This window comes from Mauremys mutica, chromosome 13, assembly GCF_020497125.1.
Source record: "Mauremys mutica isolate MM-2020 ecotype Southern chromosome 13, ASM2049712v1, whole genome shotgun sequence".
NCBI lineage: Eukaryota > Metazoa > Chordata > Testudines > Geoemydidae > Mauremys > Mauremys mutica.
The window spans coordinates 1,729,219-1,755,216 of NC_059084.1; the positions used below are offsets into that span (position 1 = coordinate 1,729,219).

Below are 25,998 nucleotides of genomic sequence, written 5' to 3' on the forward strand. Positions count from 1 at the left end.
TGGCTGATTTTTGCCTCCAGCTCTTCCTTGTGCTGTTCCATACGGCAGGTCATTGCTGCGGCAAATTGGCCCTCAGGCACCATTTGTGTTTCTCCTGCTACAGATTCCTAAGGAGTTTAAATTCCATTTGAACACCTCCACCTTTTCAGCCTTCATTCCCCAGGTAAGTGTCCTGCTCCCCTGAGAGAGTGTCGGTGCTGAGCCAGCTACCTGTCTGCCACACACAAGCGATTGGGCATCGGGGTTTCCTGGGGGTGGCCACAGCGCTTTGGTCTGTTGTTTTCAAGTGAGCCGTCGCCCATTCCCAGACTGGATTAAAGATGAGAACTTCCCACAACACTTTGGTGTGTGTTTCGGAAAGACATGTTTGGAAATAGCGAGGTGGGCCCGCCGCTCGCTGGGGCGATGGTCACTGGAGGAACATGATGTGTTGTTAGATTAAAGGCTGCATCAGATTCCATTTCTCAGGGACTTTGCTTTACCACTGTACCGCGCTTGTGCGAATCTTTTGTCACCTTCCCAGTGCTGACTGGCTCTCTTCTGCTCCATCCCCAGCTGGAAAAGATTTACCCAGACAAGCTGATGAAGCTCAGGATTAAAACCTCTTCTGCTCCATTCCTGACGATCACGCCTGGGAACTTGTCGCTTATGCCTGTTGTGGATATCCAAGCATACGTCATCCTACCCAACTCCTCCCTCGTCCCTGTCTTCCTCCTCAGCGCGGTCAGTCTGGAAATGGCTTATGGATATTGACCCTGGGTGGAGAGACCTTAGTGCAGTTGTCCTACCGATGATAGAGGAGGGATCTGGCATATGGACCTGGAATAGCTGTGAGCTCTCCTAAGCTCATATCCCTGTGTCGCCCCCTCTAGCAAGCTGACTCCTGCTGGGATCGGCTGGGACTGGATTTGCCATGAGCTGGGTCCCATCCCTTTGCCAAGTGCAGCAATTCTACTGCATTCCCAGAGCAGGAGAGGAGAGGGACCCCTCACCTAACCTGCCTTTCCCAGCACAGCCACTCTGGCCTCCTCCCCAGGCCAGCTTCACTCCAAGTGCTGTCAGCAAGGTGACAGTGCAGGCTGGCTCCTGGCTCCCCAATCCCAGGGAAGGGCCTTTGCATTCACAGTGCCAGGCTCACGGAAACTGATGTCACTTCTCCTTCTATTCCTAGACCAGCAGCGTTTCAGCCAAGATTATGGTGACCTCTGCCCGGATAGGTGGGACCCTGGAACTTGGCAGGTAGGAGCCATAGTGAGGGTCAGGGGGAGTTCAACCTTTGTCCTTGCCCGCTAAGCCGCCGTCAAGTCACAAGATGCTCGTAAAGCCTTGCTAGCGAGCTGGGCGTCTCTGAGAGCAGTGTGGATCCTGGGCAATGGCGCTGCCAGAGGATTCGGCTAAACTTCCCGCAGGGCCCAGGAGGTGTTAGAGTTTCCATTCGGGGGATGAGGGCAGGGGAGAGGGAGAGGGAGGCTGAGAAGCATCCTGGAGCTGCAAGCCCAGACTCCCTGTTGGTTAGTGGGCTAGCCATGGCCATGGCCTTATTGGTGGAGTAAATCCAGCCCTTTTGGCATCAGGCGAGTTGCATTGGCTTACATGTGAGCTGAGTTTGGTCCTGTACCTGCCAGTGAAGGCCAGGGGTCACGGGGCGGGGGAGCAACGAAGCTGGGATGAAAGCAGTGGGATTCAAACTCCCAGCTCCCCTGGTATGTGACTTCACTCCTCCCAGCATGCCTTGGCATTACAGCACACACCTCACAGTGCACCGCCAGCCCGGCCGCACCACAGCGCCCGAGGGTCACTGCCCAGGGCCCGCCCCCGGCCGCACCACAGCGCCCGAGTATCACTGCCCAGGGCCCGCCCCCGTCCGCACCACAGTGCCCGAGTACCACACCCAGGGCCCGCCCCCGTCCGCACCACAGCGCCCGAGTACCACACCCAGGGCCTGCCCCCGGCCACACCACAGCGCCCGAGTACCACACCCAGGGCCTGCCCCCGGCCGCACCACAGCGCCCGAGTACCACACCCAGGGCCCGCCCCCGGCCGCACCACAGCGCCCGAGTACCACACCCAGGGCCCGCCCCCGGCCGCACCACAGCGCCCGAGTACCACACCCAGGGCCCGCCCCCGGCCGCACCACAGCGCCCGAGGGTCACTGCCCAGGGCCTGCCCCCGGCCGCACCACAGCGCCCGAGTACCACACCCAGGGCCTGCCCCCAGCCGCACCACAGCGCCCGAGTACCACACCCAGGGCTCACCCCCGGCCGCACCACAGCGCCCGAGTACCACACCCAGGGCTCACCCCCGGCCGCACCACAGCGCCCGAGTACCACACCCAGGGCCTGCCCCCGGCCGCACCACAGCGCCCGAGTACCACACCCAGGGCCTGCCCCCAGCCGCACCACAGCGCCCGAGTACCACTCCCAGGGCCTGCCCCCAGCCGCACCACAGCGCCCGAGTACCACACCCAGGGCCTGCCCCCGGCCGCACCACAGCGCCTGAGTACCACACCCAGGGCTCACCCCCGGCCGCACCACAGAGCCCGAGTACCACACCCAGGGCCTGCCCCCGGCCACACCAGAGCACCCAAGTACCACACCCAGGGCCCGCCCCCAGCCGCACCACAGCGCCCGAGTACCACACCCAGGGCCCGCCCCCGGCCGCACCGCAGCGCCCGAGTACCACACCCAGGGCCTGCCTCTGGCCGCGCCACAGCGCCCGAGTACCACACCCAGGGCCCGCCCCCGGCCGCACCACAGCGCCCGAGTACCACACCCAGGACCCGCCCCCGGCCGCACCACAGCGCCCGAGTACCACACCCAGGGCTCACCCCCGGCCGCACCACAGCGCCCGAGTACCACACCCAGGGCCTGCCCCCAGCCGCACCACAGCGCCCGAGTACCACAGCCAGGGCCTGCCCCCAGCCGCACCACAGCGCCCGAGTACCACACTCAGGGCCTGCCCCCGGCCGCACCACAGCGCCCGAGGGTCACTGCCCAGGGCCCACCCCTGGCCGCACCACAGAGCCCGAGTACCACACCCAGGGCCTGCCCCCGGCCGCACCACAGCGCCCGAGGGTCACTGCCCAGGGCCCGACCCAGCCATGCCCATCACTGTCCAGGGCCTGCTCTTGGCCGCACCCCAGTGCCTGCTGCTATCGCAGAGGGATGGCAACGCTGTGCTTGCAGCCATTCCACTCTCTTTAAAGGCCGGGCTGGCTGCGGGTGGGGTTCAGACGGGAGCCCCCTCCTGGGGCAGAGCCCTGACACTAGACCTCCCTACATGAGGGCGCGACGGACATGCCAAGTCTCTGTGTTTTTCTGCAGGCTGCAGCTGTCACTGAAGCACTCGGACGTCGGCCCTTTCTCCGTGAGTTCTCCTCAAAGGGACTTCACACCAGAAGTCACCCAGGCTCTGCTTGGAGGAGCTGCTGGGCTTGATTCACACCCCTGGGTGTGCACCCAAGGGAGGGCTCCCGGGGGAGGGGAGATGGCACCCCACTGCCTCCATTCTATTGAGGTGCCACCGGGACTCAAGAGGAGCTGCACTATTGGGGTCTTCTCATCTCCCAGGACTCAACTTCCACAGGCCCATCCCTTCCTCCTCCCTGGAGCACCAGGAGACCGTGCATGTGTCTACACTGCACACTAAGCCCAGGCTGGGACTCAGGTGTCAGCCCCCCTCCAGCAGCAAGCACTCAGGACCCGGGTCCTAGGACCCTGCTAGGGGGCTGGGTCCCCTTCTGGGACCCCTGGCGGGGCTCAGGTCAAAGCCCTGTCATTTTGCAGTGTGGATGGAGGTCAAGCTGCAGCCTGAGTCAGACGGTCTGCGTAGTGCAGTGTGGACGCATCAGCCCACCTGGGAGACCCAGGTGGAGCAATTCTAAGCCCAGGATTACAGTGCAGTGCACGGAGTCCACCTGCCCAGGTCCCCCAAGCCAGGCTCAGTGTGCGGTGTAGACACAGGGAGCCTGTACACCCCCACTGTGCCTGCCTGTGGGACCTGGGATGATGTTCCCCCAGCCCCAGGTGTTGCAGTCTGTGGGACCTGGTTAGTTTCCAGGATGGCCCCTGTGTTTTGTCTCCTTGATTCAAGCAGATTCTAACCTGAGTTCTTGGTCCCCTGGCATACAGCCACCCCCCTCCCATTGCCTCCCCTGCTGCCAGCTGCAGAGGGTTACGCTCTTCATTGCATCCCCAGGTGCAGCTGCTGCAGGCGCTCATGAACTTCTATGGCTCAAGCATCCTGATCCCACGCATCAACGGTGAGGGGCTGGTGGGTCCCAGGGTATCTGACACCTCACTTGTCAGCAGTGGCTAGAAGCTGCTGCGGGCAGAGACCTAGATCCCAGAGCTGCGACCAGCGTCCTGGGGACCACTGCACACACAGGGTGGGTGGCTGGATAGAGTCTATCTCAGAGCGGTGACACGCAGAGAAGAGAACACACTGGAAAGAATGTGCCTGACGACGCACGTCTTAATGCCTTCCAGATCCCGTCTCCCTCACGCGCTGCGTCTCCTGCTGCAGCTCGCAGGGCCAGAGCACTGGGACCGGCTCCTGTGTGCGTGTGCAGGGGCAGAGCGGCACGCGAGACGTCTCCCTGCTTGTGCAGCTGCAGGGAGCAGGGTGCTAACAAGGGGAGGGCTGGGTGGGTGCGAGTCGATGGTGCTCGGTTCGCTGCACAACCCCGCAGCGACTCGGATAGTTCTGCCCCACCATTGCTCTCACGAGTGGTTTATTTTGCAGCGAGACTGAAGGAGGGCTTCCCCCTCCCACTGCCGGCTCGCGTCCAGCTCTCCAAGCTCGTCATACAGCCCCGCCAGGTCAGTGAACACAGTCCTCTGTGCTGGGCAAAGGGGCCCCTGGGCAAATATCTGGGACAACAAATAATGCTGACAGCAGGCGGAGCAGAGTGAGGAGCAGCCTCCCGAGTGGGGTGTGAGCCGGGCCCGGAACAACCACCCCTGGATGCCTTAGTACAGGGCCAGGGAAGGGCAGGGGAACCCTTTGCATGGCTAGTGACGCCCTTGCGGGGGGCGTAGGGCGGGAGAGGGAAGGAAGGGGTCTCTGCGCTGACACACAGGTTGGCGGAAGCGTGGTGAGGAGGAGCAGTGCCGTTCACAGGCAGGAATCGCCCTGCTTAGTCGGTGCTAGCTGGCAGGGAGGAGCTGGTCTGTACTAAGGGAGGAGAATGAGGAGACGATCACTAGTCAGTGTCAGTGGCCCAGCAACACACAGACTCCATGGGAGCCCAGGTTCATATAAAGCCCTCTGTCTACCCAAGGTACATCCCTGGATTCCCTTGGGATTTACTGGGCGTGGGCGGCCGGGGCGTAGGACGTGTCTCTCAGACAAGAATTTAGGAACTGAGCTGGTCTCGGCTCTGAGCGTCAGGGTCCAGATTTTCACAATTGCACAAGTACAGTTGCACATCAATCCCAGAACTGCACATTCAGAATCAGCGTGCAAATGTACATGTGGTTTTGTGTTTTCTGAGAGTCTGGTCTTAACTTTCACACGGCTCTTTTTATAAAGAGCAGAGATTTGCTGTGATTTTTTATCCTAAATTCCCACCATCTCCACCACCACTAACACACACAATCTTGCCATGTGCTATGTGTGGGTTTTCTATTGGGTCGCGTCCTTCCCTGTCCCCACCCTCACGTTAGCAGTGGCTGCAGTCCGGTGGCTTTGTATGCACATAGAGGGCTCAAGCCAATGCACACTGAAATCAGTGCAGAGTCCTGTTAATTTCAACGGGGCTTGGATCCAGCCCAGACTTTGTGAGGCAATTGGGACCCCTCAGCATGAGGGAACTAAAGAAACGTAACCTGTTAAGGACTGAGTTCATTGGGTGTTGGCCAGGCACGTTTGTAAAGCCCTTCCAAAGCAAAGCAGCAGGAGAATGTCGGTGCCTGTGAGTATTGCAGCACCTCCAGCCTAGGGCAAATGAGGAAAGCGCCAATGACAGAAACAGAGAAACAGCTGCTCACACAACGCTGAATAAATAGAAAGTTGGGAACAATAGCTGGGGAGAAACATGGATTTCCCTCTGATGTGGAGCCAACTCACACACTACATGCCCTGCGGCCTGCACCATACACACGTGCTCACCGGCTCGCTGCTCTAATTAGAGTACATATTCCCTGATTAAAGAGAGCCCTGCATTTACTGCCAAATGCAGGTGGGCTCTGCGGTTCTGTGACCAGAGGAAAGGCTTTGCCAGTGGGTTACATCATGATCTCTTTCCTAGAACTTCCTGCTGTTTGGAGCAGACGTTCGTTACGTGTAGAGAGGCCGAGGCCGAGACGCTGAAAGAAATGACCGATATGAAAAGACAAAACGTTCCTCTTTCCCCTGAGCAGCACCTGGCCTTGTGAATGGATAGCAGGCTCCCGCCTTTCCTCCTTGCCTGTGCCGCACCCATCCTCATGCCCAGAGAGGGCTCCAGATTCCCTCCTTCCCCCTGCAATTCACTGCTACCAAAGCTGTTTGTCCAGGAGTAAAAAACATGTGATTTGTCTCCAAAGAAATTCCTCCCCTGCCTGTCTTGGTCTGGATCACTGAGCACTGGATAGACAGAGGAGCAGCAAGTGCATTTGAACAAAAAGAAAAAAACAAGCAAACGAGCTTCCCTTCCACAGCCTTTGATTCTAGGAAACCGTTCTGGTATGTGCTGCTTTCCAGCACACAGGAACCGATCCAGCTCCCAGGAAAGATGCCCATTGGCTGCACTGGGAGTTGGCCCATGCCCTGAACCAGTCAATTGATTTATTAACACACTTGGGGTGAAGTTCTGATCCGCATTAATGAGCAGTTGTGGCCATTGCCCTGCGCAGCAGACTGGTTGTGCCAGGTGGAGTGTGGCACGGGGAGATGCTCACAATAGAACCTGAGAACGGGCACTCAGAAGGGACGTGTCCATTGATTGTGCAGAGCAATTCATGGTGTTGCAGAGAGACCAGAAATGAACAAAAGCCAGGGGGTGAGGCCTGATTAGCAGGGAGCTGGGAGTCACACGCACCAGGCCCCGGCTGTCAGTCTTCATCTGAGTTCTGGCCCTAGTTTTGTTAAGTGTTGTGTGCAACTGAAAATACCCACGCACCCTACCGGGACGTTAGCATCTAAGCTGGGGGTTCCTCCACCTTTCCCCCAGTAGACAGACATTGTCTCATGGCCCACTGCCCCGCACACTCCCGATGCTGGGTCGGCTCTGGGGTAGCTATGGCAATTGCTTTCATGGATCAGTAACACGTGGCAGCATTTGCTGTATCTGCTGCTGTCTCTTTAACGCAGTGTAGCAGCTAGCAATGAAGGGGGGCAGGGGAAGGAGAACCAGCACCATGTGACCTGCCAGCTCGCTGCACATTTTATAATGACGAGAAAACCCTGGAAAAAAGGCACATTGGAATTGTGGGTTCCTCAAAACAGGGCTCCCGGTCCCGCATCTCCCCCGATCCACTTTGCACTCTGACCAGCTGTAACCTATTTATTCACACTGCAGCGTGCTCCAGTGGAAAGTATGTTAGAAAGAGGAACACATGTTTTATTGTGCTATTGGCAAATAAAACACTCTGATAAAGGCAGACATTGCGGAAGGTTTTTTCATCTATTTCTGTGGCCCCTCAGCAGAACGGTTACTCCGAGGAAGTACCTGACATAACAATAATACTTTACACTCACATGCCTCTCATCAACACCTCTCCAGCATTTGCGTGTAACACACTAGCCAGTTGGAACATTTTCCATTGCCTTCGGTGGGCTTTGCGTCAGGTCCAGAGTGGCTTTCATCCAAGCATTTGAAGCTCCATTACACACAGTAATGAGGTGGCTGAAAAAATTCTGTAAAAAAAAACCACATTTTTTTTCCAATGAAAAACAATTTTTTGATATCCTGGAAATTTTGGGGGGAAAACTATGAAATCCAACAAATTTTCTGTTTTCAGGAACGAAAAACCACGTGCATTTGTTAATTTATTGTTGAAAATGAAAATGTTTATCAGGTTTTCAACAAAAACTAAAAATAATTAAGACTTTTATGAGCAGAAAAACAACAAAAATAATTTTCTTCAGAATTTTTCATGGGAGAGGTGAATAATTGTCCAAGCAGCACGACTGATTAATAAGTCTGGGGGAGGCAGCCATCTTACATGTGAGTAAACTGAGGCAAGTAGCAATTAAGTCACAGGCTCAGTTTTATAGCAGAGCCAAAAATCAAACACAGGAGTCCTGACCCTCAGGCCCCTCCCCTACCCGCCAGGTATGAAATACTAACCATTTATCCACTGGATAGTTTTTATTAGTAGTTTGAATGCAGATTGACTTTCCCACCCACTGCTGGACTCTGGTGTTACGTGGGTCGCTCAGAGCAGGCCCGAGGCAGTAACTCCTCCCTGAGAGTCTCTTGAGGTGGGTAGTGACTGATTTCTCCAGCCCTGTTCTGTAATTCTCGGAGAGGACGGGATTCAGGCAGCTGTTGGCGTAGGCAATGCTGGAGACCAGGGCCCTGTCTTCCCACAAAGAAGCCAGGCTGGTCCTGCAGGGCTTGAGGGAGGTTTGCCCGGCAGTGGTGATGAAGGTGGGCACAGCTGGGGTGTCAGAGGCACGAAAAAGCTGACAGCAGGACGAGCAGAACTTGCTGTTGGAATGTCAGGCCCCCATTTGCCAGGCAGCGTGACGGTTTCCTGTGCTGCTGTCCAGGCTGCAGCCAGTGATTAGAGGCAGGTTTCTGAGGCCCAGTTTGCTGTGGTGGAATTTAGACCATTGGCCCTTGAGGCAGGTGCTGTGGAGCTGAGATGGGTGAGGCGTGAACCCCGTGGAGGTCTGTGTCTGAAACAGGGCAACGTCCCCCACTGGCCCCACACTCCGATTCTCTGGCCCAGTTGCTGCGTGCTCTGGGACACCCACAGACACGTGGAAGCAATGGAGTCCATGTGGGCAGCCTCAGTCTCTCTGGGAAGAGGCACCAAGGGCACGGGGGCCTGCACTTGTGGATGGCACATCAACGAAGGGGAGCTGAGGAGCGTGGGAACTAGTCACAGCAGGAGGCAGGCCGGCCGCTGGTTCCGGTTTCTGTCCTGCCCCAGCCCAGTCCATGGGGATTGCTGTGAGCAGCAACCCGCGGAAGTACAAGTGGGAGGCAAAGGCAAAGCTGTGCCCTCGGCGGGACGCTCGGCCAAACAGCCACTAGCCTGGGCACAGAGCTGGGGGGTAGAGGGGCAAACACAGCAACTGGCACCTGCCAGGGTCAGGAACCGAATGGTGCCCCCCCGGCTGCTTTCACCTTGACTGCATGATCCCGGTAACAGTCCCGTTTCCAGCCAGAGCTGCTAGGGAGGTGACTCTCTGGGCACCAAGACGGTGATACCATGAGCAGAGCTGATAGAAGAGGGACGGTGGAGCTGCAAAGCAGGGAGGTGCCTAGTTCTCAGTTGGAACTGGGATCCAGGGCAGCAGGCGCGGCCCGCGTAACTGACAGCCACGTCTCTTTCAACAGAGCACCTGAGCCCGTGCTGGCCTGGTAGAATTGAATTAAGCATCATTTTAAAACTCAGCAGTGGGAATCGTGCCTGTGCTGGGGGGCCCTGGCATGCTCGGTGATTGCACCGCACGCTCTCCTGCTGGGCTGGTTTCGGGGGGGTGGATGATCGCTCTGCCGTGCTGGAGGGGGGAAGCTCTGTTCTAGGGATCCGGGGTTGTAAGCAAGTGTCCACACTGCCAACCCCAAGAGTTCAAAAATCACGTGTCAGGCACCCGAAATCCTGAGAGTTGTTTGTTTCGGTGACCGGCGGAGCTGGCCGGCGGCACACGGGTCACGCTCTCACGTTGGCCCATAACCAGGCAGCCAGACACGGGCTGACTTTTAAAACCAGAGGCAAGAGTCTGATGGAGGCGCTGGGAGAAGCGTCCAAGAGCCTCGAGTGTGAGAGCCGGGCCACGCGGCCGGCCTGGCGGGAGAGGCACGGGAACGTGGCAAGTCTCTGTAGCACATTAGTCTGTATCCACAAAACCAGCCAGGAGGCCGGTGGCACCTTGGAGACTAACAGATCTCTGGGGGGACGAGCTCCCCTGGGTAAAACCCGCCGGGCCAGGCGCACCTGGAGCAGCGGGAGCTTCGCCCACCAGCCTGTGCCCGACGAGATCAGCGCGCTGGTGCCTTAGGTGGGAACCTCGGAGCCCGGAACTGCGGTTGCCCGGGCGGTTGCCGGGGGAGCGATATTTGCGGGACACCCGATGGGGCCGGAGACGCTCACGTGGGCGGTGAGCCCGGCCCGGCCCTGCAGCGGCTCTGGCAGGTAAAGCCTGAGCCGGGCGGGGTGAAGGGGCACCGGTACTAGGAGCCTGGGGCCCGCTGCCCTGTGCGGGTCGCTTAGCCCGGCGGGACCCCCAGCTCCCCCAAACCCCGCTTTGCCGCCAGCACTAATCACGGGGTGACTCGATAGCGGTGTGTTGGGGGGGCGGGGCGCTCAGCAGCTCGCTGCGTGACGGGGGGTCGCTTAGCCCGGGGGGTTCACACGGGGGCGGGGGGTGCAGTCAGTAGCGGTGTGTTTGGGGGGGGCGCTCAGCAGCTCGCTGCGTGACGGGGGATCGCTTAGCCCGGGGGGTTCACACGGGGGCGGGGGGGGCAGTCGGTAGCGGTGTGTTTCGGGGGGGGGCGCTCAGCAGCTCGCCGTGTGACGGGGGGTCGCTTAGCCCGGTGGGTTCACACGGGGGCGGGGGGGGGCAGTCAGTAGCGGTGTGTTGGGGGGGGGCGCTCAGCAGCTCGCTGCGTGACGGGGGGTCGCTTAGCCCGGGGGGCTCGGGCGGGGGGGGCAGTCGGTAGCGGTGTGTTTCGGGGGGGGGGCGCTCAGCAGCTCGCCGTGTGACGGGGGGTCGCTTAGCCCGGGGGCCTGGCCGAGCCCCGGGCCACGCAGCGGGTCCTGCCCGCCCTGCACCCCCCCGGCCCCGGGTGCAGGGCCCAGGGTGTGGGGGTGCCCCCGGCAGCCCTTCCAGGCCGGCTGCAGCCCGGACACAGGGCGCGTCTGGCGTGTCGCTGCCCTTTGCTTCCTGCCTGGCTTTGCTGGGGCCCTGCCGCTGACCCACGGGGCCCCCTCCCCAGTTCATCCCTCGCCCGGGAGACACACGCCTGCCCTGCACGGGGGGGATGGGCCAGCTGCCAGGCTGGACCTGACTTACACTGAGTCCTCCCCCCGCCCCTCTCCGTTTGCACCCCGGGGTGCACAGCCCCGGAGACCCGCGTCTCTGACTCGCTGACAATGACGTACGGCCCCGATTCTGCAGCTTGCTCCACCTGGGCAGGTGCCCGTGCTGGCGTCACCAGCCCCCGGATGCTGCGGCAGGAGTGTCGCCCCTGTTCTGAAACCCGAACACTGGGGATTTCAATCGTTTGATAGTTCGCTGACTCCGGCGGGGAGGAAACGGGGGTTCCCGGGTGTTTCGCGTCTCGTCGGTTTCCCAAGAAAGGGGGTGAAGCGGGGCTGGCTAGTGAACGTCCTGCTCTCTGGGGTTTTGCAGGGTGTCTGGTCTCTCGCCCATCTGCCACGATGCTCCTGCCCTTCAAACGCATCTCGGGAGCTGCTGGGACGTTCCTCTGGAGGCGGTTGTCCCGGGCGGCGCGTTCCGAGCTCAGAGCTCACGTGCCCACCCGGGGCCGGGGCGAGTGGAACAGAGGCCTGGAGGACTTTAGCGCCCGGCTGGCAGCAGGGCCAACGCTGCAGCACTTCTTAAGAAACGCGCCCCCACCTCAGGAAACTCGCCCTCAGCTGGCGGAGGAGCCGGAGGAGCCAGAGCCCTATCTCACTTCCAGCATCCTGGAGGAAGCCGGGCGGAAAGGTCAGTGTTACTGCCCCTTCTCGGCCCCACTCACCCCCCCTTTGGCTCACACCTCTTCTTTGCACCAGCTTTCTGTCCTCCCGTGCGCCTGTCCCCACCTCCTGGGCATTGTGACAGGCCGCGGTCGGGGCAGAGCCCGGCCGTCAGTGACCTAGCACCAGGCTGGCATCGGGGGCTAGCGAGTCTCGCCCTGCGCACCAGGGACCGATGGGCCAGTGGAGCCAGGCCTGGGGCTAGCCAGCCCTGAGACTCGCTGGAAAGTGCCCTGTTCGTGCTCTTTTGTTTCTCTGAAATGAGGAGAATGTCACTGCCCTTTCTCCTGTGCCCGGGAGGGGGGCTGAGGAGCGGGGGACTGTTCACGGTGCCCGGCTCTCCCTGCTGGCTGGTCATTACGGTGGTGACCAGGCACCTGGCCCAGATGCTGCTAGGAAAGTTGGAGTGTTTGTGCACGTTTCATAGCACGTGCGTACTGTGCCCCTGGTTGCTACAGGGAATCGCTGGTTACCAGGAGGCGCCAGCCAAAGACTGGTGCCATGAGCATCCCAACAGTGCCGCGGCGTTTGGGAGCTGCAGAGTCTGGGCCCATGGCATGCGGGGGAGACGCTGTAGGGCCTGAGGCTGCCCAGTGCCAGTGGTGGGGGATCGCTGGCAGCCCTGGCGTGTCATGGGTGTGGAAGAAGCAAGCTAGGAGATGGTGGCAATTCATGTGCTGCCTGCATGAATCTGAGCCCAGGTGGGAGAGCAGCAGGGTGGCCGGGAGAGGCACAAGACAGAGCCAAGTGTGACAGATGGGCTGAGTGATGTGATCCCGTCTCCCTCGAGCATCTGGCCCCAGAAACTGCTGCCTCTGTGCAGCCAGCCACTTTACTCCTGTGGGGCAGGTGGAAGGGGCTCAGGGCTGCGGGTCCAGGCCCAGCTGGGGGCTGTGCCCACCTGGTCAGTTTCTTACATCCTTGGCGGCCTCCCCATTCCGGCAGGATTCCCACCCTCACTGAGCAGCTGTCATTGCTGCAGGTTGGCGTTGGCGTTAGGGGTACAACTTGTCTGAATCTTTCGGCAGACCACTGAGCAGGGTTGCACAGTGGGTGAATCTCCGAACGCCCCCTGCAATCAGCAGCGACGAGTGCGGCCTTCCTTTGCCTGCTCTGCGTGGTCAGGATTTGGCCCCCTCTGTCCTGGTCGTGCCCAGGAGCTGCCTTCTGTTTAATTGCAGTGTATCTGGAGACCTACGGCTGCCAAATGAACGTTAATGACACCGAGATTGCCTGGGCCATCCTACAGAAGAGTGGCTACCTGCGGACACGCCGGCTGGAGGAGGTACGGCCCCGTGTTCGCTGTCCTGACACACAGGGTGCTGCACCGGGAACCCCTGGGCCCATGTCTCCCAGCCTGGGTCCAGAAGCAGCTTTACATTAAGGGTCTGATACCCTCAGTGGGGTCTCGTCTGCAGAGCACCCTGCCGGTTCAGGTGCTAACTGTGCGAAGCCCTGCAGCAGCTGGAATGGAACAATGTGCTGGCCACATTAATAAAGCTTGATTTATATTTTTTAACTGTTGCATCTGTCTTGGCTGCGAAGGGGATTGGACCCAGCCTGAAGCAGGTGGCCGGGCTGTAACTTTCAGCTGTTCCGCGGAGCACGCTGCCTGTATTCTGCTCTAGAGGGAGTCGTAGCAATTCCCTTGGTTTGCTGGACTAGCTGATAGCCGTGATGCTGGCGGTGCCTGGGTTCCAGCTTGCATGGAGAACTGATCCTCCTCCTCTCACTTCTTCTGTATTGTCTTCCCCACTGTAGGCGGACGTGATTCTCCTGGTCACCTGCTCTGTCAGGTAAGGAACGTCGCTTTCTTAGAAAGGGTTATTTGGAAACTATGGAGAGTGAATGTCCCCGAGTGTCGGAGATCAGAGCTTGGAGACCTGGATCTGCCCAGTAGATATCCAGAGAGCTGGACTGACCTTATTGCAGTGCTCGCCTTGCGGCACGTCGGCATCCAGGTCTCCCTGGTCTCTGCTGTAGCGCAGCCCGAAGTGAACATAACGTGTGTTCATGTGACGACTGCCATCCTGGCTGACACGCTGGGGACTGAACCAGGGCCCTCCCGAGCTAAAAGCCGAGCTGCTGCAGCCTGAGCTAGCGAGAGAACATTCTGTAGCTGGAACCTGTGACAGAGAGGGCCCTGTAACACTCACCAGTGGGATACACTTATAGCAGCATTATACAGAAGGAAGCCACTCTTTTTTTACTACTTAATCTGCATCTGGTTTTGCTTCTCTGCATCCTGCCTCTTTTCTCCATCTCCTCCTCTGTAATAATAGAATGTGGGATGTAGTTCAGTGCTGGTAGTAAAATTGCATGTGGTTTCTGAACGCATCGCAAAATGCTCATTGTCAGCTGTGATGCAGTTTGTGTCACCAGTAAAGTCCCATTCTTTCTCTGAAAGACCTCAGTCTCACTGATTAAGAATCATTTCTGCAGTGTAGCTGCAGCCTACAGGCAATGCCTGTGCAAGCAAACAAAACAGCCCTTGGTGACGCGGTGCCGAAATAATGCAATCTGTCTGCCGTAAACAGTGCGCATCCTCAGGCAACCGGCCCAGGCTGTGGCACACTGTAACGACAAATATCCTCCCTCACTCTCGTGGGGTCAGGAGGGGGAAAAATTGGAAAAGGTTCTGGAAAGAACGACAAGAACAGTCTGAGGTTTGGAAAACAGGCCTTCTAGTGAGTGATTTAAGAAGCTCAATCTATTTACTGTACCCAAGAGAGGGTACGGGGTGGCTTCAGCATGGTATATCCCACGTAACCCGCATGGAGAAGAGGTTTTGGAGAGCAGATGACTCTCTAATCTAGCAGAACAAAACCTCCTGAGTTCAATGGTTGGAAGATGAAGCTAGACACATTCAGCCTAGAGATCTGGTGCAAGCTTTTACCAGGGGTGGGGGGATTAACCATCACAACAACTTACCTGGGTGTGTGCTGGGCTCTGGGTCTCTTGCATGCCCGAAGTCAGGACTGGATGTTTGCCCAGTAGATCTGTTCTAGCTCAGCGCAGGCTGCGGGCTGGATGCCAGGGGCCCGGGTGAGGTTCTCTGGCCCATGTGACAGGGTCCCTCCTGGCCTAATCTAGGACAGCAGGGGTTGATTACAGTGGACGCGGTTCAGGGCACAGGCTGCGGAGATGGGGCTGAGCTCGTTCCCTGGCCCTGTCACACACATGGGTGTGTCGCTCGGCAGCCGTGTGCCTTGTCTGTGAAAGGAGGCCGATAACGACCTCCCGTCCCTGCCTCTCGTTCCTGCTGTTCAACAAGTGCCTGGGCCCTTGGCTGGACAGGGCAGAGGAAGAGCCATCAGCATCACTGACTGCCGTTTCTCCTGGCTCCCCAGGGAGAAGGCCGAGCAGGCGATCTGGAACCGCCTGCGGCACCTCACGGCTCTGAAATCCAAGCGGCTGCGGTCCCAGGCACCTCTCCGCATTGGGATTCTAGGTACCTGGCAGTATGTACAGCATTGCCGTGGCAAGGGGCCGGGGGGGTGTTACATCCACTGTCGAGGGGACGAAAAGCTGCATCCCAGGACACTGGCTTCATCGGGGGCACTGAGCCTTCTCTGATGGGAGGAGCGGGCTGTTGGGTGGGGTCAGACACTGACCGTTCTCCTCTGGCTACAGGCTGCATGGCCGAGAGGCTGAGGGAGGAGATCCTGCACAAGGAGAAGCTGGTGGATATCGTGGCTGGCCCTGATGCTTACCGTGACCTGCCCCGGCTGCTGGCTGTGGCCGAAACGGGCCAGCAGGCTGCCAACGTCCTGCTCTCCTTAGACGAGACGTATGCAGATATCCTGCCTGTCCAGACCAGCCCGGACGCCACCTCTGCGTTTGTGTAAGAGCCGAGGAGTCTCTCTCCCACCTGCCCTGCTCTGCAGGGCTCTGATTTCGGAGGGTTGTGGGGAACCAGACCTTAGAGATGGCAGAGACCTGCGAGCTAGTGTCTGTACCGCGCTCGTCCCCGGCAGCACAGACCCAGGGCATCACCCTGCTGATACAAGCCTGTCGCCTGTTGTACATTCGCTCCTGCTTTATCTCGGTGATCGAACTCCCACCCACCCTGGCGAGGCTGCACGACAGTTCTGACCATCAGGGAGCTTTTCCTAATAGCCGGCCTTGGTTTCCCTTTCAATGCTTGGTCCCACCAGCCCAGCACCATTCCAGACGATTCCCCTGCTTCTGACATTGGCACCTCTCCTGGGGGGGCGGCTGGCTCACCCTCCCTGCCCGTAGCTGGGCACCCAAGTGCATATTTTATCCTGCCTTGTACATCGCCCCTTCCAGGGCACCACCCACCCCGTCCTTGTTGCTTTTCTTCCCATTGGCGAGTTCCTTTCTGAGACCGAGCCGCCCAGCTGTGAAGCCACGTTCTAGGTGTGGACACGCTGGAGGGGTACAGACAGGCAGTTACCGCCCTGCCCTGGGAGGGAGGAAGACATGGGCACCTCCCGCGTGGGGCAGGCTCACCCAGAGGGTCCGGGTGGGGAGCGTGCTCAGCCAGTGGCTCTGCTAGTGTGACTGGCGCCCATTCATCGGTGTGTCCCCGCTGCAGATCTATCATGCGCGGCTGTGACAACATGTGCAGCTACTGCATCGTCCCCTTCACCCGTGGCCGCGAGAGGAGCCGGCCCCTGGCCTCCATCCTGCGGGAAGTGAAGGTGCTGTCTGATCAGGTGCGCTGTCCTTTGCACCCCAGCCCCGGGGCCGGGGGAGCTCTGGGGTCAGGCTGCTTGGCCGGGCTGCCATCTTTGCGCCAGCAGCCCCAAGCGCCGCGCTGAGCCGAGGCCACTGGCTGCGTGTGGTGATCAGTGGGGAGTGATCCCATAAAACCATGGCTCTCCCCGTGGGACAGCCCAGAAGGGAGTGACCGAAGGCTGTTCCCTGTCCTCCCCCATCTCCCCCACAGGGAGGGGCCCTGGGCTCGGGCAGGGAGCGGGGGCTGACTGGCTTCGGGAGTTGTGCTGTGATGGGCTACGGAGTCAGTCACCTCTTCAAATCCAGCCCAGGCCAGTGGCATCCCCGAACCCTTCCCATCTGTTCCATGGCCCGTGGGAACAGGTTGATGGTCCCAGGTTCGTTCCAGTGCAGAGGCGTCCATGTCACACAACCTCCCGTCCGGGCTTTGCTCCTGTAGGCCGGACAGTCTCAGCCGAGAGGCCAAGGCTTGACAAGGCGGTGGAGCCGGAGCTGCCCCTTGGCCCTCGGGGGCATCCCGCCGGCAGGGCGGGGAGCTCGTCCTGCTGCTCCCGGGGCTCTGGTGGGCCTGCGTGAAGTGCGGGCGTCGGCCCCCACCCCTTCCCGCCGGCGCACCCAGCTGCCCCCTTGGCGATGGCTTTGCACAGCCGGGCTTGGTCCGGAGGCTTGGCTTGGCGGCTAGGCTGCTATTTCCCTTGGTGACTCGTGCCCCCTTGTCCGTCTCTACAGGGGGTGAAAGAAGTGACCCTCCTGGGTCAAAACGTCAATAGCTTCCGAGACACCTCCGAGGTCCAGTTCCGCTCGGCAGCCGCGCCTGGCCTGAGCCGCGGCTTTAGCACCATCTACAAGGCTAAAGAGGGGGGCTTGCGCTTTGCACATCTGCTGGATCAGGCCTCCAGAGTCGACCCGGAAATGCGGATCCGCTTCACCTCCCCGCACCCCAAGGACTTTCCTGACGAGGTGCGTGCAAAGGGGCTGCGGGATTCCAGCTCCTCGCCACGGGAGCTGCAGCTCCCCCCAGAGGGAACAAGGCTGAGATCACCCCCGGCAGCTGGTGCCGAGCGGGAGCGGTGTCTTTGCAATGGCTCTTTGCTCCCCTTCGCTGAGGGAGGTTGTTCCCTTTGTTTGGGCCAGAGCTGTGACCACCTGTATGCTCTCCTCTCGGCAGGTCCTGCAGCTCATCCAGGAGAGGCACAACATCTGCAAACAGCTCCACCTCCCGGCCCAGAGCGGGAGCTCGCGAATCCTGGAGGCCATGAGGCGAGGGTGAGTCTGACTGAGGGGACGTGTTCCCGTCCTTGCTGCGCTGCAGCCTGCCCCTCGGCTCGGAGATGGGGGAGTGGGAGCCTTCCGGGGACCGCCGTCCCTGCCAGACAGGGAGCCCCGCAGACATGCCTGAGTGCGAGTGTGATGACCGTGCATTGGCCAGGGCAGGCACGGGATGGCAGCACAGGCTCGTGCAGAGGCCTGGGTGAACATTTTGCCTGTCAGTTTAACACCCCCCCACACATTTTGGGGGCGAGGGGGGTATTCCAGCAGCACCTCTCCAGGCCTGTCTGCGTCTCAGTCTCGACGTGGCAAACCCGCGTTGCAGTGACGCTCAGCGCCTCTCTGAGCAGTGCTCACGTCTGTCGGCAAAGTTTCATTCCTTGCGTTTTCGGTTGGTGTTTGTGGGGGGCAGGTGCCCCCCTCGCGTGGCCCCCAGACGATTGCAGTGCTGTGTATTGTCGCCTTGAGCTTTGTCAGGGGCGTGTTGCCAGCCTGGCAGGGAGGGAGGTGGAGGAGACGCACTTATCCACTCCACTCCTCGAGCTTCAGGTCCAGCCAGAGGAATCTCTGGGTTTGGGGGAGACCCTGCAGATGCTGCTTTTGTTTCCTGTCTCCCTGATGACGTCAGAGCTTCATAACCAACACGTCCGTGTGCTTTTCCTGACAGCTACACGAGAGAAGCGTATTTGGAGCTCGTACAGCATGTGCGGGATTCCATACCAGGTAGGGCTTTCCTTTCGCCTGGGTCTGACCCAGCCACTGCTGTCTCACTTCCCCTGCTAGAATCCCTCGCTCATCCTCACGCACACGGGCAGCGGTGCTGGGATTGGCTAGATCGGGGTTCGTGCTTTGCATTTGAAGGGGCCTATGGGAAGAACCAGGATGTTCCTCCAAATGAAACGAGGTCAGCGAGGTGGCCTGCCCGGCCCTCGCCTGCTCCTCAGAGAAGTGACTGTGCACCAAAGCCAGCCTCCGGCCTCGCTCTGCCCTTGTGCATGCTGGGAAAGAGCCCTGGCAGGGAGGGCTGATGGGGAATAAAGCTGCTTGGGTATTCCCCTCTTGTCTGTGCTTTGTGGGGCGAAGGGTCTGCTCCCCGGCTGTGTAACCCTGTGCCTCTCGGTGCCAGGCGTGAGTCTCAGCAGCGATTTCATCACTGGCTTCTGCGGCGAGACCGAGGACGATCACCAGCAGACGGTGTCCTTGCTCAGGCAAGTCCGCTACAATGTGGGTTTCCTCTTTGCCTACAGCATGAGGCAGGTGAGTGCGGGGCCCGGGGGAGAAGCCTCTAGCGTGGTCACCCTGGTCCGGGTCAGTTTGTTCTCGCCTGTTCTCCCCCCACACACACCCACCCACCCCCAGCCAAAGGCAGTGACTGTGTTACTGGGCCCCAGTCTCTTGCACACACACAGTGCATGTGAACGGCTTGTGTGCACTCGCACTGTCAGCATCCGTGTGTCTGGGCTGCCCAAGTGAGGATCTTCCCAGCCCTCGGGGCCTATGGTCATGGAGCGTGAGCTGATACAGGCCAGCCCAGCAGAGCAACCCATGGGGCAGCCTTTCCCAGCCGCAGTGCTTGCCTTGCTCAGCACTTTCCACGTGCGAAATGCAGTGTGAGCATCCAGGCTGCCAGCTGGGTGAGCTGGCTTCACAGCACAGTTTGCACCCCAGCTGAGCACTCGGGGGCTGACGCAGCCTGTTTGGCTTTGCTGGAGGGGAGTTTTGCAGATGCAGTGCGTAGCCAGGTGTCCGCCCCGCTGCAGGTGGAGCTGGTCGGCTTTCAGAAACTTTTGGCAGAAGAGGCAGGAGGTCTCTTGGCGGCCGTGCCCGGTGGTGGGAAAGAAGGCGGGAGATTGGCAGTGGCTGAAGGAGACAAAGGAAGATAAATCTCCTCCTTGGGGTGGGGCTTAACTGGCCACCTGTGAAAAGTTTGTCCTTCTTTGAATGGCATCTGAGCCCCACTGGCTCAGACAGGACAGGGCTCCTGCCCCATGCGACCTGGCCGAGAAAGGGCTTTTAATCTCTTTGTTGTTTCAGAAAACCCGGGCCTATCACCGGCTGCAGGATGACGTGCCGGCTGAGGTGAAGCGTAGGCGCCTGGAGGAACTCATCTCTGTCTTCCGGGAGGAGGCCACCTGGGCAAACGAGGCCATGGTGGGCCGCTCGCAGCTCGTGCTGGTGGAGGGGGTGAGTGGAACTTTAACACACGCTGGGTCTGCTTCCCACCCCTGGCCCAAGAGGCTCTGAGGCCATTCGACCGTTCCACCTCCCCGGCACATATGCCGTCTAGTCAGGGCCAGCGATACGTACCTAAATAAGTGACCTGCTCTTCAGAAGTGCAGAGCAAAATACTTCGATGCACCCGTTAAAAATCAGCTCACTTTTCTGTAGGGGCATAACTCCAGGCACCTGATTTGGAAAATCTTGGCTTTGGGGAGGTCCTGAAATAGGACTCTTGGGAGGCTGTAGAAGAATTACTTCAGGGTGTGGCTGCAGGGGATGCTGGTCAGGTGACAAGAGCCCAGCGTGGAGGAGCTGGTGAAATGTCTGTCCGTTGGATGCATTGCAGATAGATGTGAAGGCAGGGTCCCTGCCCTGAAGAGCTGACAGCCCTGACGGGGTGGGGTTTAGACGTGTCTCAAGTTGGGCACCCAAAATGAGTGGAGGCTTTTTGGCTGCCTCTCTCCCAGCGCAGCTGCTGCAGCCAGAGCTCTTTGCTTAACGACACGGAAGGTGGATTTTAATATTGGCCACAGTGCTCAATCCCCGGGCAGCAGAGTCCAGCTGTGAGTCGGGGTTGATGCTGTGCAGATAACGTTCCCTGTCCTCCTCCCAGCCCAGCAAGCGCTCTGCCGCCGAGCTGTGCGGTAGGAATGATGGAAACATCAGAGTGGTCTTCCCCGACACGGAGATGGAGGACGGCACTGGCTCAGGAGCTGTGGTGAGAGCCCAGCCAGGGGACTATGTGCTGGTGAAGGTGAGGCTCGTGTGGCTCTCGTTTCCAGGAGGGAGCCGTGCGTTCGGCGGCGGGGTTCAAAGGGCTGGGGCCAGCTCTCCCTTTTTGCGTGTGCTTTTTTGTGCTTGCAAACGAATAGTGAGCACAAATGTGAATAGACGAGCTGCGCTGCTGCCTGCCTGGTGCTGCAGCACCATCCCCTGCTGGGGGGAGCTGCCAGTTCCTCTCCCAGGGATTCTGGCATGGCTGGGACCTCCCACCACTGCCAGTGCTGCTGCCCTGCTCCCTGCAGTGCCTTCCGGGGTGAGGCTGGGAGTTCAGACACCAGCAGTGCGCTGTGCATTGCTGCTGGGCGGGGCTGGGACTCCAGCAGACGTCCTCCTTCAGCATTCCCTGTCGGAAATCCGTCTGACCAGCAGAGCTGGGCCATTGCCCTGCCCCACGCAGCCAGCTCTCCTGAACTGTTCCCTGCTGTCACTCCCAGCTCGTCTCATGACTGTTCTGTGCCGCTGCCTTTCAGGTTACCGCCGCCAGCTCCCAGACGCTGAAGGGAGTTCTGCTTCGCCGCACCACCCTCAGAGAATCGGCGGCGCACCGCTGACGCCTCCCGGCTGCCGGCGAACAAGGGGCAAGCGACTTTTCCCCGGGGAGGACCGGGTAGCACTGGCCAGATGGAGGTGCAGACGGGCATGGTGTTTACTCCCAGAGATGCCCCGTCAGCTGGAGCCGTGCAAACTCCTGAGCAAAAGGCAACGGACACGTGTGCACACGCCGGCCTTGGCAAAGCTGCTTGGAGCCATTCGAAAATCGCTACCTCCAGGAAATGCTTTGTTTCTGCTTTTTCATTTGCTGTCTTTGCTGTACCTCCCTGGGCTCGGGGGCAGTTAGCATCCCCCCTCCTGCCCCCCCCCCCAGCTGTGCATCTGCCAGAGTTCAGCACCAGGGGCTGGAGGTCTCCCCACCCAGCGACTTGCGGCTTTCTCCCAGCTCACCTCCGTAAACTCTGCAGGGAGCCGCTGACATTAGGAGCCGCAAAACTCCAGTGGTTGCTCAGAGTGCAAGCGAGGAAAGCAGCAGTGTGCAGAAGGTGGGGAATGCCCTGGTGGTTAAAGCAGGGGGCTGACAGTCGCTACTCCTACAGCTGACAAGTAACACCTGGGTTGTGCCAGCAGGGCAGTAGGAGCCCTGCGTGAAAGGGGAGCGGGGAGAGATCATTAATGTGCTGTTTATAAAGTGCTAGACGGACAGGAGCAGAGCAGAGGAAGTATTGCTTTTAAATGCCCTGCTGAGGTGTGAGCTGTGGGGTGGGAGACAGATTGCAGAGCTGCACCCTGCTGGCTGTGGGAACCATCCAGGCGGCCCTGCCCTTCCCTGCCCTGCACTGGTCACTTCCTGTCCGGGCCCCCTAGAGCAGGAGGAGATAGGAGCTGAAGGGCGGCTCTGCCACCTGGACAATCCCTTGTAGCAGAGGAGTCCAGGGGTAGCTGGGTAAAGTGGCTGTTAAGGCTGAGCACTGGTCTGGGAGTCGCAATGCAGCAGCGCTCCCTTTCCTTTCTGTGCTCTGGATTCCAGGTGGGCTAGTGTCATCCTCCTGGGCAATGTCGCGGGAGTGGGGAGGCAGCCTGAGCCGTTTAACTGGGAGATTATTCCCGGCAATCTGTGCCCAAGGAGCTGTTAACGTCCAGTGGAATCCCAGACTGACGTGGGAATTCCTCGCTGCTTTGTGGGACAGAGCAGGGTTTTGAAATGGAATCGATACCTGTACCTGTCAGGTGGGGGGGAGCAGTGGGTCGCAGGACGTAATGTCCCGAAATGGGAGGACATTGATAAAAGATTCACACCTCTTATGAAATGTGTTGTGTTTTTTCACACTGCTGCAAGCTAAACACTCTAGTGAACTTTGTATGGAAAATTCAACAGCTCATCTCCCTGTAAAGTAGGAAGGAATTGACCCTGTAACTGGGCTGCAGTGAGTTCAGAGCCCTGCATTCCCAAGGGAGATGGGGGTTATGGCCAGCTGGAGCCTGCGCTGGGCAGGAGTGTTGGAATCACGGTGGAAGGGTGAGCGAGGGGCAGAGGCTCCAGAGCTTTACTGGGCATGGGGCAGGGTCTGGGGTGGAGCCCAGGGCCTGACCCACAGATGCTGCCAGCTGGAGGATGGGGGAATAATCTTCCTTCTCCTGCCAAATAATTGAGAAGCAAGTCACGGAGGGGAATGTCCCAGAGTCCGTCCCTGGCTCCTGCCCCCAGGTTCTTGCTGCAGAAAAGGGGGGGGTGCGTGCCCCAGTTTTCAAACTCAGGGGGAGCAGCAATTTTCTTTCAGCGTTTTCAGGGTTCTCTGCTCATTGCATCCGCAATGGGCAGCATGTTGTTTCTAAACAAACTCCCCTCTGTCAACGAACCAAAAAATGTTATTTGCATCACGACTTATGAGGCGAGGCTGAGGGAACTGGGATTGTTTAGTCTGCAGAAGAGAAGAATGAGGGGGGATTTGATATCAGCCTTCAACTACCTGAAGGGGGGTTCCAAAGAGGATGGACCTAGACTGTTCTCAGTGATAGCAGATGACAGAACAAGGAGCAATGGTCTCAAGTTGCAGTGGGGGAGGTTTAGGTTGGATATTAGGAAACACTATTTCACTAGGAGGGTGGAGAAGCACTGGAATGGGTTCCCTAGGGAGGTGGTGGAATTTTCATCCTTAGAGGTTTTTAAGGTCAGGCTTGACAAAGCCCTGGCTGGGATGATTTAGTTGGGGTTGGTCCTGCTTTGAGCAGGGGGTTGGACTAGATACCTCCTGAGGTCCCTTCCAACCCTGAGATTCTAGGATCATTTCCTCAGTGAAAAGGGAGGCAGACAGGCTGCCTGAGAATGGGGAATTTCTCAGCACCAAGATACAAAAGCGCAGTCCCTGCCGTTGTGTCGGGTGCAGACTTTGCCTCTCGTGTGCACTGCAAAGTGGCAGAAGAGAAAGTCACTGGTACGGTGCGGCCAGCAGCACAGCATTCTGCTTTCCCACCCTGCTCGCTCAGGTTCCCTTAGACCAACCCACTAAGGCTGCTCGTCATGGGGGGAGGGGGGATGAAACCCTCCTTTCGCTGCAGGCTGGGCCCGTTCCCCTCGGAGCGGAAGCCCCCCTGCTCCCGCGGCACTGAGCACTCCCAGGAGTGAGCCAGCCAGGGCGGTGCTGTCTTCTCCCCATCACGCCGCACGCTGAGGGTCTTTCACTGTAACTACATGAAGAGGGAAAGGCTAATGAGGGGGCGAGCTGGGTTTACATCGTCTCGCCTCCTGCAGATGCTCAGGGGAGTGGACTCAGTGCCCAGCTTGGGTGTTTAGGGTTTAAAGGCCTCGTGAATGACATTTGGGGTTTTAACGCATTGAGGAGGCTTCCACAGTGACCTTGGCAGCTGTCCGGCACCACTGTCAGCAATTCGCAAGGGGCGTCTAGCTGAAACCCAGCGTCCACCCCCCCGCCCCGAGTTGAAGCTGCATCCCCAGGCCCTGTGTGGGGCTGAAGCCCGGAGCTCCCCATGGAGCAGAAGCCCTGAGCCCATGGGCAGAGTTGAGGGGCACCTCCATGGCTGGCAGAGCCCGATGAGAACAGGGACCACAGAGGAGCCCTCTGGGTACAGAGCCCCCAGCTGCCCCAGTCTGCACCCTGAGCTACCCCCTGCCTGAACACAGCCCCCAGCTGCCCTTGCCTGCACACAGCCCCCCAACTACCCCCCTGCTGCCTGAGCTGCCCCTGTCTGCACCCTGAGCTAACCCCTGCCTGCACACAGCCCCCAGCTACCCCCTGCCTGCCCCCTGAGCTACCCCACTCCCTGCACACATCCGCCAGCTACCCCTGCCTGCACCCTGAGCATCCCCCCTCCCTGCACACAGCCGCCAGCTACCTCCTGCCCCCTGAGCTACCCCTGTCCCTGCACACAGCCCCCAGCTACCTCCTGCCCACTGAGCTACCCCTGTCCGCACGCAGCCCCCAGCTACCCCCTGCCTGCAGCCTGAGCTACGTCCCTGCCTGCACACAGCCCCCAGCTACCTCCTGCCCCCTGAGCTACCCCCGCCCCTGGGCACTCACAGCCGCCAGCTAGCAGAGCCACAGCTGGACCATGGTGGAGGGGCTGGTAGCTGGGTCCCCAGCGAGTGCAGAGCCATGCTGAGGCTGGGGTCGAGGCCAGGCACAAGGGCAGGAGTTGAGCTTGGGGTGGGGATGGGTGGTGCTCACTCCCTGTCCCCCATGGGGGCTGGCCTGGGACCCCACCCCGAGCATTCCACTGAGCCTCCTTTGGGGGGCGCACCCCACCGTTTGGGGCCCTCTGTGCTAGTTTCCAGCAGCTTGGGATATAATCAGCTTGGGACATCGGGAACGTCTGCCCCCAAGAATGCCATGGGGACTGACTGATGTAGATGCTAATAAGCTTGAAGTAACAGGGCGACTAACCTATGGGAGATGGACACCCCAGCACTACAAATAAGGGAATGGGGCTGAAACCCCATTGACTGTGCATTAGGCGTCAGGTCACAGGCGGGAAGGGGTATCCCAGCCGGTGCTTCGAACCGTCAGGAGGACAACCCCTGGGGAGGGGCCGATGAGAACTGACACTCACAGTGCAGGTTGTTTGGCAAGGGATGCGCCGTGCTGCCTGCCTCGCTGGGGAGTTTGCTGACTGTACTAATAAAACGATTATGACGATGGTTGCAGCTGTGCACACCGGGACACCCTGCACACCAGGACAGCCATTCTGATAGCGCTGGGCTTGCTCTTGGGATAGGAACGTACCACTTTCAGGGCGCTGACTGGGGGGAAGTCATTTAGTAATATAATCAATGTACAATCAGTAGGTGAACCAACGTTACTCCCCAGAGCAGACTCAGTGAAGCCAATAAGACCGTGTGTGCGAGTCAGCGCTGCTCACTGGGACGATGGGTGGGAGAATCTTGCCCTCCCTAGTCGCTTTGAAAGGTGCTGGATTAGACGGGCACAACCTGTGTCTAATATCAGCATACGGGTCATCTGAGGTAACAGGTCCAGACCTAGGGCAGGTAATGGGGTCATCTGAGGACACTGGACAAGTAATGGGGTTATCTGAGGTCACAGACTCAGCTCCAGAAGACCAAATGGGGGTCATATGAGGTCATTGAAGAAGTAATGGGGTCAGCTGAGGTAACTGGGGTCATCTGAGGACACTGGCCTAGCAATGGGGTTAT

At 59.4% G+C, this 25,998-nt stretch overlaps 2 protein-coding genes across 4 annotated transcripts in view; both read left to right on the plus strand.

Moving 5' to 3' along the window:
* BPI (bactericidal permeability increasing protein) overlaps positions 1–7,657 on the plus strand; it is a 127,084-nt gene extending 119,427 nt beyond the window's left edge. For both annotated transcript variants that reach the window (XM_044985753.1, XM_044985752.1), the window contains exons 9-15: positions 104–163; positions 556–723; positions 1,172–1,239; positions 3,324–3,366; positions 4,198–4,261; positions 4,744–4,820; positions 6,251–7,657. In XM_044985753.1, coding sequence (XP_044841688.1) covers positions 104–163; positions 556–723; positions 1,172–1,239; positions 3,324–3,366; positions 4,198–4,261; positions 4,744–4,820; positions 6,251–6,289 — 519 coding nt within the window. In that variant the 3' untranslated portion in view covers positions 6,290–7,657. The remainder of the gene's footprint in view (positions 1–103; positions 164–555; positions 724–1,171; positions 1,240–3,323; positions 3,367–4,197; positions 4,262–4,743; positions 4,821–6,250) is intronic.
* Positions 7,658–10,224: 2,567 nt separating this feature from the next.
* On the plus strand, positions 10,225–22,639 carry CDK5RAP1 (CDK5 regulatory subunit associated protein 1). Of its 2 annotated transcripts, none has more exons than XM_044986208.1 (14): positions 10,225–10,292; positions 11,512–11,829; positions 13,043–13,146; positions 13,623–13,657; positions 15,212–15,312; positions 15,495–15,705; positions 16,423–16,543; positions 17,295–17,525; positions 17,734–17,831; positions 18,502–18,557; positions 18,961–19,091; positions 19,869–20,018; positions 20,668–20,808; positions 21,308–22,639. In XM_044986208.1, exons 2-14 carry the CDS (start codon positions 11,541–11,543, stop codon positions 21,386–21,388), a joined length of 1,749 nt encoding a protein of 582 aa, XP_044842143.1. In that variant the 5' UTR covers positions 10,225–10,292; positions 11,512–11,540; the 3' UTR covers positions 21,389–22,639. The 2 variants fall into 2 exon arrangements, with proteins under 2 accessions (XP_044842143.1, XP_044842144.1); XM_044986209.1 differs by lacking the exon at positions 10,225–10,292 and adding an exon at positions 10,333–10,427.
* Positions 22,640–25,998: the final 3,359 nt, after the last annotated feature.